This window comes from Diplotaxodon limnothrissa, linkage group LG7 (assembly GCF_057381915.1).
Source record: "Diplotaxodon limnothrissa isolate DT_005_m linkage group LG7, D_limnothrissa_male_GT1.1, whole genome shotgun sequence".
Classification (NCBI taxonomy): domain Eukaryota; kingdom Metazoa; phylum Chordata; class Actinopteri; order Cichliformes; family Cichlidae; genus Diplotaxodon; species Diplotaxodon limnothrissa.
Genome location: NC_140602.1, coordinates 16,551,005 through 16,561,930, shown reverse-complemented (window position 1 = coordinate 16,561,930; position 10,926 = coordinate 16,551,005). Strand labels below are relative to the sequence as shown.

The following is a 10,926-nucleotide window of genomic DNA, read 5'->3' as shown; positions in this document are numbered from 1 at the left end:
ATTTTTGTGAGCTTACCGTAAAAGCTCTGATGTCCGGCGTGTATCCTGTTCAAGGTGAAAGCTTGAATGAAGCCAAGCCCAGCCAGTTAGACCTGTAAGAAATCTGGAAAGGTTTGCTAGCTCCTCCCACTGTTCCTCCTCTTCCCTCTCCCGCGTCACAAAGTTGCCCTCTGCTGGACAAAACTGTGTATTACATATGTGTGCGTGTGCTGTTGTTGTACAGGTGAACTAATTCCAGTTAGTTCTTAGTCTTACATTAAAATTTGAAAACACAAAACAATCTTGACTTTTCATTGTATGTTTCAAATGCTGATTAGATTTAATTTGCGTGTGTGTTTTTCACGAGTTAACCAATGGAAAACCATATGTGACATTAATTTTCAAAGCAGCATCACTTCTGACTTTACTGTATGTGTGTCAAAATGTTTTAAACGTGATCATAAACATGGATAAACACGTCTGTCCAGTTCAACTAACACACTGGAATACACTGAATACACTCCTCATGGAGGAATGCTATTGAGCAAGTTGAGATACGCGATCACTGTGTTTCAGTGGGTCACAAAGACTTGAAAGGAGCGAGAACGACATGCATGTTCAGGTAGTCCCCAGGTAGCACATAAGGTAAGAATACATTTAAGAAAGAAAAACGCACATATGTTAAAATGCGTCGCTGTAGTATCCTTTAATCAGCCGCCTTTTCAGTTCAGTTTGAGGCACGTAAATATTTACTGTACTGTACATACAGATTTGCTGGATCTTACATGCCACGGCGACATTTGTTTTTGCGTCTTTCTGTGGGAATGAAAGCAGAGGCACGGCACTGAATGTGTCACACAGGTGCGCAGCACAGACGGCTGCTACAAAAAGGACGATGGGGCAGGAAGAAATGCATCCGAACCACACAACTCCCCATATTTCACCAGTACCCAGCAAACCTGTATTTCCTGGTTACTATTCACTCATCCCTTTGGTTGTGCTCATACTGATTGGATGTATAGTGGCAGTGGTAAAAATGTTTATTTACTTCTGCACAATTCACTTTCAAAATGATGTCTTACACATCTATTATAATTGCACTTCTGTTTGGCTTGTGCTTCTCTTTAGGTTGTTTATATCAGAAGAAAAATGAGGTAACTCCTGAAGTTGAAGCATCATCTTGAGCTCGGTTTGGGCTCTTTTATGTTCAGGTTTCTCTTTCTCTTTTTTTCAGATTGGATGATTTGCGGCATAGGTTGATTCCTTTGTACAGCTACGACCCTGCAGAGGAACAGGAAGACTGGGGTGATGCTGGCAGGGAGGATGAGGATGCGGAGCTCAATGTAGGCTCATTCTTCTAGTAGATTCAGATGAGTTAGAACGAGACTTTATATGTTTGTTTTGATTTTCATTTATGTACTGTCACCATTAAGAATCTTTGAGTTCAGTATTAAAGCTTCTGTTTCCAATTGGCAGCCACCCAAAAGAAAGTTGACAAAGTATGGGACAAAAGAGCTCAAGTAGATTGAGTCCAATAAACTCGACTGGTTGTTATGTAGCACTTTTCTGCTCTACTTGAGGACTCAAACCACTTTATACTACAAACCTCATTCATTAAAACAGCATTTTTTTCTATGCGGATGTGCTTTCTAACATTCACACTCTAATAAACGCATCAGAAGGAACTTAAGGATCTTTCTTAAGGAGTCTTTTAAGGACAATGGAACACCCAGTGATTTGAACCACAAACCTACACACTGGTAGACAACCCACACTATCTCCAGAACCACAGGCACCCTAAACTGGGTGGAAATAGATAGCCACAGAATGAAAGGGACACCATTAATACAAATACAATATTTCCATCTATCTAAGTACTTATGATGGCATGTTGGAGATTTAGAAACATGCCCAAGCGCTCCTTGGCATGCAGGGATTGAACCACCAACCTCCTGATTAGTAGATAACATTCACTACAAATACAGGGCCTTTTAAAACTACACCTGTCCATGTTAATTGGTAAATTTCTATAATCAGTCACATACAACAGCTCTTGTATCATTTGTTACCATGTTAGCATCTTGCTAACAATTTGAACTGTAAGTTATTCTTCAGCTGTACTTTTTCTGCAGCTAGCGGCGTCTGTCATTTATTGTCTACTGATTTGCTTTGACTGGTTAATACTTCTATTTGAATCTGTTTGAACTGTGCATGTGCTCCCTTTCTCATTCTTGGGCTAACTATTTCTGCCCATTACTTTTGTGTGGGCTGTGATCCATGAGGTAGCATGGGTTGTCTACCAGTTCCAAGGTTGGTGGGTTAAATCCTTAGCTGCTCCAGTATCTTCCAAAGAATCCATGGGAAAGATACTGAACTGCAAAGTCCTCCTGATGTACTCATTTGAGTGTGAACATTAGATAGAAAATGCGTAAGCGTAGGGAAACAATTACTATTGTGGATGAGGCTTATAGTATAAAGTTCTTTAAGTGTTTAAGCAGAGTAGAAAAGTGCTATATAAGAACCAACTAAATTTGATTCGTACTTTAAAATGTCACCTTCAGTACCCTGTGTATGATTCACTGAAGTACATCACCAGTCACATAAGTTTTAACACTTCGATTACATATTTTCAACTTCACACTCGTACCCTCATTTCCTGTCATACACGTGGGTGGTAGTGACCATTTCAGCTTATGTAGAATTTGATTTTCTTCACAGGAACCTTTGTACAAGAAGGCACAGCTCACCATTTCCTCTGGCTACGCAACATGATCACAAATTTCAGAAGAAACTCATTTAGGCAAATAAATCTTTATTTGCTGTACATGCTGCACAGCAGCAGCTTGTTGCCTGGATTCAAAGTGTATATAGAGGTTGTGGTTGAAACGTGACTTAAAGCAAACACCAGATGGCAATGTAACACTGCCTTTTTTCTTTCTTTTTACCTCAGCTGAAATTATTTTTTTAATAGGCTGCACAGAGTTTTATTTTAAAGGACAAAGCAAATGTTCTTCCTTTGCAATAAACTGGAAGTTTTAAGTTTGAAAGGTGTTTGTGTGAATTCGTGTGTTTCTTCTTTCACATGTGTGCGCAATGACATTTTAAAGACACACCTGTTTCTGATTAGCAATCAGAAGCTGGCGTTTTAAGGTTGCTTGAGTGGACACGTTCTCACGTTTGGTGGGATTTTACAGACAAAGATGGGATCGCAAAGAAAGACCAGGTGAACAGCACATGCATGCAAATAACTAAGAACCATAAATGCCTTTAATTGAAATATTATTTCAGTATGTATTGTTTTGGTGTGAATTCACATTAGTCTGGCTATCCATCTGTTTAGTCCATGCTGCTTCTTGATCTCCATCCTGCTGGTCTCAGCTGCGATCCTCCCAGCACTGGCTCTAGATAGCCTGCTGTGCTACTACTGTCCTCTGCAGCAGAAAAGCAAGCCCTGCCCCCAAACCACCAGCCAGTGTATGCCCGACCAGCGCTGCGCCATCTCCACAGGCAACTATGGCTTCTTCCACATCTTGTCTTCTCAGGGCTGTGTGGACAGTAAACTCTGTGGCTCCCATAAAGTCATCTCTTACCAGGGAGTCAAATACAATGTCAGCTACACATGCTGCTGTAAAAATCAGTGTAACATCCCGCCCAAATCTGACAGCAATCTGAAGAAGCTACTGGATTTGATTGCATTAAAGGTTGATCATGTCGGGAACACAGATGGTCTTAAGGAAGAGCCTTTGGATTCATGTCCAAATAACACAAGAACAACAATACCTGTCACTGATGCATAGGTACCTGTATTGTTGAAGACTGGGGAGAGTCCTGTTAGCCACTGGCACTTAAATCTTCAGAAGATGAAAGGCATTCAGTCAAATGTCTAAATCTCAGTCATTACTTTAAAAAAAGTTTGTATATATTTAAAAAAAAAAAGAAGTATGATGTATTGTGTGACTTGTATTTATGCGCCAGAGAGATGGACTTGTCAACCATCTTTCTGTAATCCCTATTTCCATATACATGTGTTTAAAAAATAAAAGCGCTGGCATGATCAAGCTTCTGTTGGTGTAGCTGCTCTGTGTGAATTTAACAAGCAGGTATAATCGAAGGTGTGGCCTGTACAGCTGGAGTCAGTGATGAGATTGGAGTTCAGCAGGAGAAGCTCTGAAATGTTTTGGCTGGACTTAAAATCTCTTAAATGAGGTGAGACTGTGCGAAGAAGTCTGGTGAGGAACTTTGTCGCATGGAGTCACACAAACCACCTGCAACTCAACACCTCAAAGACTAAGGAACTGGTTGTGGACTTTGGGAGGTCCAGAGAAGGTCCACTGCCGGTTCAGATAGAGGGGGAGGAGGTGGTCAACAAGTACAAGTACCTCGGGCTGTGGGTGGACAATAAACTGGACTGGTCATGCAACACAGAGCACCTGTATAAAAAAGCCCAAAGCCGACTGTACTTCCTCAGGAGGCTGAGGTCTTTTAACATCTGCAGGAAGCTCCTGAGGATGTTTTACCAGTCAGTGGTTGCAGGAGTACTTTTCTATGCTGTGGTGTGCTGGGGGAGCAGCACAGCAAAGAAGGACTCATCCAGGCTGGAGAAACTGATCAGGAGGGCTAGCTCTGTGGTCGGCATGAAGCTGGACACTCTGGTGACAGTGGCAGAGAAAAGGACATTAAAGAAACTGATGGACATTATGGACAATGCTGGGCATCCTCTGCACACGGCCATAAACAATCAGAAGAGTCTGTTCAGTGACAGGTTGCTTCTCCCAAAGACAAGAACTAACAGACTTAAAAACTCCTTTGTCCCACACGCCATCAGACTGTTTAACTCCTCTCTGGAGGGGAGAGGGAGGGGAAACAGGAGGACAAAGGAGGGGGGAACAACTAAGCTGTAGTGCCTCTTCACCTCACTGTGCAATACTTTTGTTAATAGTCAATGGTGCAATAGACCTCAATACTTGAAATGTGCAATTCACTTGTATTTTTATTTTTTATTCCTATTTATTCTATTTATCCCCTTCGTATATTTTATTTATATTTGTCTCTGTATTTGTGTGTGTGTGTGTGTGTATATGTTACTCTGTAACTTCTGTCGGTGCTGTGCTTTTGGAAAGCGAATTTCCCAGAGGAACCCACCCGAGGGATTAATAAAGTTTTATCTTATCTTATCTTAAGCTTCACGCTAAAATTGTTCCTGCATTTTATCGTCAATGCTGGAAGTAGTCTGAATGTGATTATCAGAGGAAATCCTTCACACCAATACAAGAAATGGTGAAATTTCATACTTACTGCACAGCTGTACAAGTTGACCGGTTTTAAAGATGATAGCTGTGAAGATGTTGTTCATCTGTTTAATATAATGGATTTAAATGGCACTCACTTTGTTTCATGAATGAAAATAATAGCACAGAAAAATTCAGCAGCAATGTTTCTTTCCAGTAATTACGACCCATTATGACATTTTATCTGTGAGCTATTTAACGTGGTAAATATAGTATCTAAATTCAGCCTTTACCAAACAATAGAAACTTGCAGCTAACTAACATGTAAATTCGGCTAAGGGGCCAGTGACTTATGAATCCTGTCACTTTCACTTTTCAGCCTCTTACCAGGTGCTTCACTCTGCACAGCATTACAGTTTGTTGGGAAAAAATGGCTTCTATGAAACTGTGGAAAGATGTTGGTACTGAGGTTTTCAATTTGTTTTTCGGTTGGTTTTTTTGGGTTTGTTTTTTTTTTAGCACTTTGAGTATCAGAGTATCAGTTTTTCATCAGTCCACTTATTTACTGCAGGTGGTGCTGGAGCTCATCCCAGGCGGGTGGGGGGTGTACACCCTGAACAGGCCACCAGTCTGTTGCAGGGTTAACACAGAGAGACGGCTAACCACACATTCTCACACCTGCAGCCAATTTGCAGTCACCTGTTAACCTAATGAGCTTGTCCTTGAGCTGTGTGAGGAAGCTAGAGTGCCTGGAGAAAGTTCACTGTGTTGACCAGAGTCACTCTGGAGACAAGTGTCGTTTAGTCCAGTTATATTTAGGGGAAGGAGACATTTCTGCAGCTGAGAGACTTCCACTAACTGGTTGGTTTGCATAAAATAAATCTAATTTTTGAATGGCTTTGCAACCCAGACAGAAAAATGCAGTTGATTTATTGATTTAGTGAAATAACTATTTAAAATCTCTTTTTACCAGTGGCCTTTCGGTGTAGATTGCAAAAACTAAACCACTGTGGCACTAAGTATGTGTTTTACCCAAAGTTTAACAGATGCTTCTCTTTTCTTTGCAGCCTGAGCATGTTGAAGCTCCTGCATATCACTGGTTTGTGGCTTCACTTCCTCCTTCCCTCTGTGCTCTGTGACAACTTGCTTTGCTTCTACAGCCCCATGCTGGAGAAAGACAAGACACCCGAATTTGTTGTGACAGAGTGCCCTCCCAGTAAGGTGTGCTTTATGGCAGATGGCCGCTACGGCAACCACAGCGTCCTGTCAGCCAGGGGTTGCATGGCAAAAAAAGACTGCAGCCAGAAGCAAAAAGTCCACTTCAAGGGGACAACCTACACCGTGAGCTACAGCTGCTGTGATCAGCCGCACTGTAACTCGTGCCTGAACATCGCACTGGAACCCCTCTGTCTCACTTTAGCACTTGTAACAGTGTGGGTGATGGTCGGTGATGGTTTGTGAATACAGACATTTTGATGAACATGCTCAGAGGACTTGCTGCAGCCCGAGCCTGGAGTAAGGCTGAAGGTCTGCAGTGATGTGGTGAACACCCAGTCTGAAGACACTGAGGTGTGCACTCTGGTGAAAGAGAGATTTTTATCATAAATGTCTTATTAAATTTGGCTACATATCCAAGACATACACCACCTCTTGCCCATCATCATCAGCCAGGTTCCAGCCCACTACAACGGTTGGATCAATGGCTTATTTTCTTTAAACAGGTGCTTTGTTTTTATAGGTCTCTGAATAAATAAATAGTTGAATAAATTATCAAATTTGATTCCTTTTGAATGTTTTCCCACACTCTTCTGTCACATACAAAGTCACACAGATATGGGGCAAGGATGGTTATGTTCTGTATTTTTCTTATTGTCATAATTTTACAGAAAATCAAAACAATTAACTGCTTCCTGCTCTCACGTGTCAGTTTCCAGGGATTTCTTTATCCCATTGAGTTCTATCACTGAATTAAGTAAACATTTAGGAGCCGCTCACTGGCTTGCATCTTTCTTTACTACTGATATGTACACAATAGATAATTTAGATTCAGCCATACATGGCTTTAAATCTTTGTTGGGATCTGAGAGTGAGAGACACAAATGGGCAAAGGAGAGAAAGTCTAAAGCAAATAAAGTCCAGGCTTATTTTGCAGGAATGAAAGAGAGCAGCTGAAGCAATGTGTACAGTATGAGGTTTGGACAGTTCTTTATTTCCCTTTATAAGGCTGCTGGGTCTCCCCATAGTGGATATACATATATATACAGGAGATTGCTATACTGAAGTTACACTGAGGGCAGAGGGTCCATATTACACAGACTTCAAAAAACAACACTAATAGAGCCTCACCTCCAGGTATCAGAAATCAGCAGAGAGAGGATGGGGTGGGGGGGAAACAGCACAAGAGAAGAGGGAAGTGAAGGGAGAGGGGAGATGATGCAGTCCGAGAGCCTGACTCGACTGCCTAATAACTTAACACTAGAAAAAACATACAGATTTCACGCACAGTGCATCTTAAATAGGTCACGTGAAGAACCATTTACCATAAATATCTGTATTTTTCGGGAACCAACATATATAAAAAAATGATTAAAAAAAACAAAAACAATTGCTGTTCAGTCTTTATTTTTCTTTTTTCTCTCTCCATATTTTCTCCTTTCCGTCGTCTGCAAATCGTTCTTTTGCTTCTTCTTCGTGTGGAGCCGGGGCTTTTCTCGCCCCGCCCCGATGTGGATAAACGAGGAAAAGGAAACAGAACCCAGCACAAACCGACCCTCCCCACCCCGCCCCCTTAAAAGCATATGAATTAGTATAAAACGAACGAACAAATGAACAGAACACCACAGTCAACTCATCACAAAAAAGAACCCACAGACACACAGAACAGCAAGAACACAGTACTTTTTTTTTTCCTTTTTCTTTTCCTTTTTTCTTTTTTTTCTTTTCTTCTTAGGGCTTGATCACCATCACTCCTCCTAATGGTCAGCATCATCATTGCAGTCGTTCTTTCCGGGTGTACTTGTTGGCAGCGGTGGAGCGGTCCTCCCACCCGGTGGCTCAGTGGAACTGGGAGGCTGCTCTCCAATCGGCTGGTCAGTTCAGCAGTGATATATTATCTCTCAATTTCACAGTGTGGCAGGAAAAGAAGGGAGAAGGTGAAGAAGGGGTAGAGGGAGGGGGCTGGGACCCAGAGGGAAGGGTAGAGCAGGTGGGAATGGGAATCGGAGGAACCACAGCAACAATTACAAAACAACTAGAAATTCCGACCATCCCATGGGAACAAGTAAACAAAACAGCCTCTTCACTCCTTCCTTCTGAGTTTCAATCCAGCCGACCCATGGGTTTGGGAAGGCCTTGATTGGCTGGAGCGTAAACTGATTGGATGTTCCGTGTTTGTGGCAGAGGGGTCGGTAAAGATGGGCGAGGGAACTCTAAGGCTGACTGGAATCCACTGGATGGGTCTCAACAGGATGAGAATAAGGATGGTGTGTGGCAGGTCGATGTGTGGTTGGCACGTCAGAGGATGAAATCCCTACTCGCTGGGTTCAAGCACGGCGCTGCAGTGCCCGCCTCTTGCGGCTGTAGTAGTGACGCATGCCGGTCTGTCTGGCAAAGTTCATCATGTAGTTCTGTTTACGTGTGCTGCAGGGATACAAAGACAGTAAAAAAAAAAAAAAAACACAGAGGGAGGGAAAGAGGAGGGGGTGTGAACGTTAGCGACAGAGTAAAGAGCTGCTGCAAAAATCACACATTCCCATGCACGCACTTGAAACCATGCACTCACACGCACAAATGGCCGAATGCAGCTTCCGCACTCTCTCACATCCGGAGTCATGCTGGCTATTTTTTTTTTAAGTCACGTTTCAACCACAACCTCAAACACTCAACGCTTGCATGGATCCCACAGCTCAGAGAATGGGTGGCGCTACTCGATTTCATTACACTCTGCACAAATGAGAGGCAGCTAGATGGTGAATATGGCACTACAATTAGCTACATGTATCCATCGACTAGACCAAATGTAACACGACAAGACAGAAGACACAGGAGTCTACAGACACACTAAAACATACTAGGGAGAAACTCTGACACTGAGTGTTTGAGGTCAGAGGAAACAAAATAATAAGAATTTTAAAAAATAATGTAAAAAAAGCCATAAAGTGCAGGGTGGTGAGTGGGAACGGGTGGTTTTAAATCTAAGTAACAGAGAAAAGCTGCAGTAGATCATTCTTGCTTAGCCTGTTCATTGCCTCTTCCATCCAGCAGGGCGGTGCCAGTGAGCCAGGAGTGCAGCCAGGGCAGGCAGGGGGGGCCTCTGCGAAGCAGGGGGGAAGGGAGGGGGGCAGGAAGGATAGGGCGAGGTAGGTAGATGGTGCCAGTGGGTGTGATGGTTGATGCTGTACAGGCGAATGGTAGCGATGTGTGTGTTTGAGAGCACGTGTGCATGCTGGTGTGTTTCTGACTTGTGGTCAGAAACCAGAAAGAAGTGAGGAGGAAGCTCCTGGCTCAGAGTTACATGTCGTCGTCCTCGGACAGACGGACAGAAAACCATGAGTGAAAAAAAAAAAAGGATGGAGGGCTATCGCGACAGTCGATCCGTTAAAGCCATGCAAGGACGGAGGAGTCTAATGAAACTCTGGTCAACTGTGAGTTCATTTGAGGATAAGGATGTGAGATGCCCTGCACTGCGACTGATGCTGATGTGAATGAATGGAAGAAAAGATACATCGTCATTCACTGCTGAGGCTTGTGTGATAATAAATAAACTACAGCAAACAGTAATCTTTTTCAGGTCTGCTTGTGAATCAGCAGCCGTGTCAAAAAACACTACAGCAGCCTGTAGTTGAGGTGGCAGCAAGAACAAAACAGACAGATACAAATATAGTGATGGATTACATCACACATATACACACAAACACACTACCATTGACATCTGTGCATGTAAATTGTTACATTTAAATGCCGCAGTGATTGCATATTCAAATCATAGCCGCTTTATTTGGAACCTTTGTGACCTTGTGTCGAACCATTTATAAAAAAATAAAAAATGCATGTCAGCAGAAAATTTACCAGCACTGTTCAGGATTTGTTTATCCATCCATCCACTGAATTTTCATGGATATTGGTGTACTTCCTGTGTTAAGAGCTGTCTTTTAAAAACTGTGTGTTGGATCATTTTATCAGTCAGCCTCCAGCTGAACACTGTGAGCAGCTGACCTGCCCTTTGACCTGCCTGTAGGGGCTTACGTGTTGGAGAAGGCATGGAGATGACCATGGTGGTGATGGCGAGGGCTGCGGTGTGTATGTGAAATCAAGGGTGTCTGCGGTGTAATAGGGAGAACAAAAGGAGCGGGGAGGAGGATGAGGGAGGGGGCTGCATTCAGGAAGAGGCGGAGAACTTACCTGACACTACAGCCATGCCAGAGGGAGCAGAATACAGAAGAGAGCAGAGGTTAGAGCGCGAGAGGGGAGAGGCAGTAGGAAGGGACTGCTGTCTCGTAGAAAGGTCTGGGAGGGTATGAGCCCCAGCCTGGGGAGGCGAGGGGCCCAAAGTGGGGAGAAGGGAGGAAGAGAGGAAGGCAGAAAGATAGTCAGAGGTTCAAGGAAGAAACAAGAAAGTGTGGGAAAGACAGAGAGAGTGAGGAAGGAAACAAAAAACATGAAAGAAAATGGAGAACAAAAGAGTAGGCAGAACAAGCGAGGAAACAGTAGAAAGATGTAA

General features: G+C 43.0%; 3 protein-coding genes across 3 annotated transcripts in view; 2 read left to right on the top strand and 1 right to left on the bottom strand.

Moving 5' to 3' along the window:
- Positions 1 to 3,179: 3,179 nt before the first annotated feature.
- On the top strand, positions 3,180 to 3,776 carry LOC146628083 (protein Bouncer-like). Its single transcript, XM_085359528.1, has 2 exons — positions 3,180 to 3,202; positions 3,320 to 3,776. Exons 1-2 carry the CDS (start codon positions 3,180 to 3,182, stop codon positions 3,774 to 3,776), a joined length of 480 nt encoding a protein of 159 aa, XP_085215654.1.
- A 2,496-nt stretch (positions 3,777 to 6,272) lies between these two features.
- LOC146628082 (protein Bouncer-like) lies at positions 6,273 to 8,731 on the top strand. Its single transcript, XM_085359519.1, has 3 exons — positions 6,273 to 6,650; positions 8,158 to 8,296; positions 8,607 to 8,731. The coding sequence occupies exons 1-3, from the start codon at positions 6,282 to 6,284 to the stop codon at positions 8,729 to 8,731; spliced, it is 633 nt and encodes a 210-aa protein (XP_085215645.1). The 5' UTR covers positions 6,273 to 6,281.
- The window catches only part of reln (reelin), a 100,085-nt gene continuing 97,209 nt past the window's right edge, over positions 8,051 to 10,926 (bottom strand). Inside the window, exon 64 of the mRNA XM_085359345.1 lies at positions 8,051 to 8,846. Within this exon, the coding sequence (XP_085215471.1) occupies positions 8,750 to 8,846 (97 nt within the window). The 3' untranslated portion in view covers positions 8,051 to 8,749. The remainder of the gene's footprint in view (positions 8,847 to 10,926) is intronic.

What these genes read in the sequence shown, in the direction of transcription:
- LOC146628082 (XM_085359519.1), top strand. Translation starts at nt 6,282, where the DNA reads ATGTTGAAGCTCCTGCATATCACTGGTTTGTGGCTTCACTTCCTCCTT. An exon ending in TTGTAACAGTGTGGGTGATG is followed by an intron (nt 6,651 to 8,157) that starts GTCGGTGATGGT and finishes TTTTCTTCTTAG; the next exon opens with GGCTTGATCACCATCACTCC. An exon ending in GGCTGCTCTCCAATCGGCTG is followed by an intron (nt 8,297 to 8,606) that starts GTCAGTTCAGCA and finishes TGTTTGTGGCAG; the next exon opens with AGGGGTCGGTAAAGATGGGC.
- LOC146628083 (XM_085359528.1), top strand. Translation starts at nt 3,180, where the DNA reads ATGGGATCGCAAAGAAAGACCAG. An exon ending in GGATCGCAAAGAAAGACCAG is followed by an intron (nt 3,203 to 3,319) that starts GTGAACAGCACA and finishes CCATCTGTTTAG; the next exon opens with TCCATGCTGCTTCTTGATCT.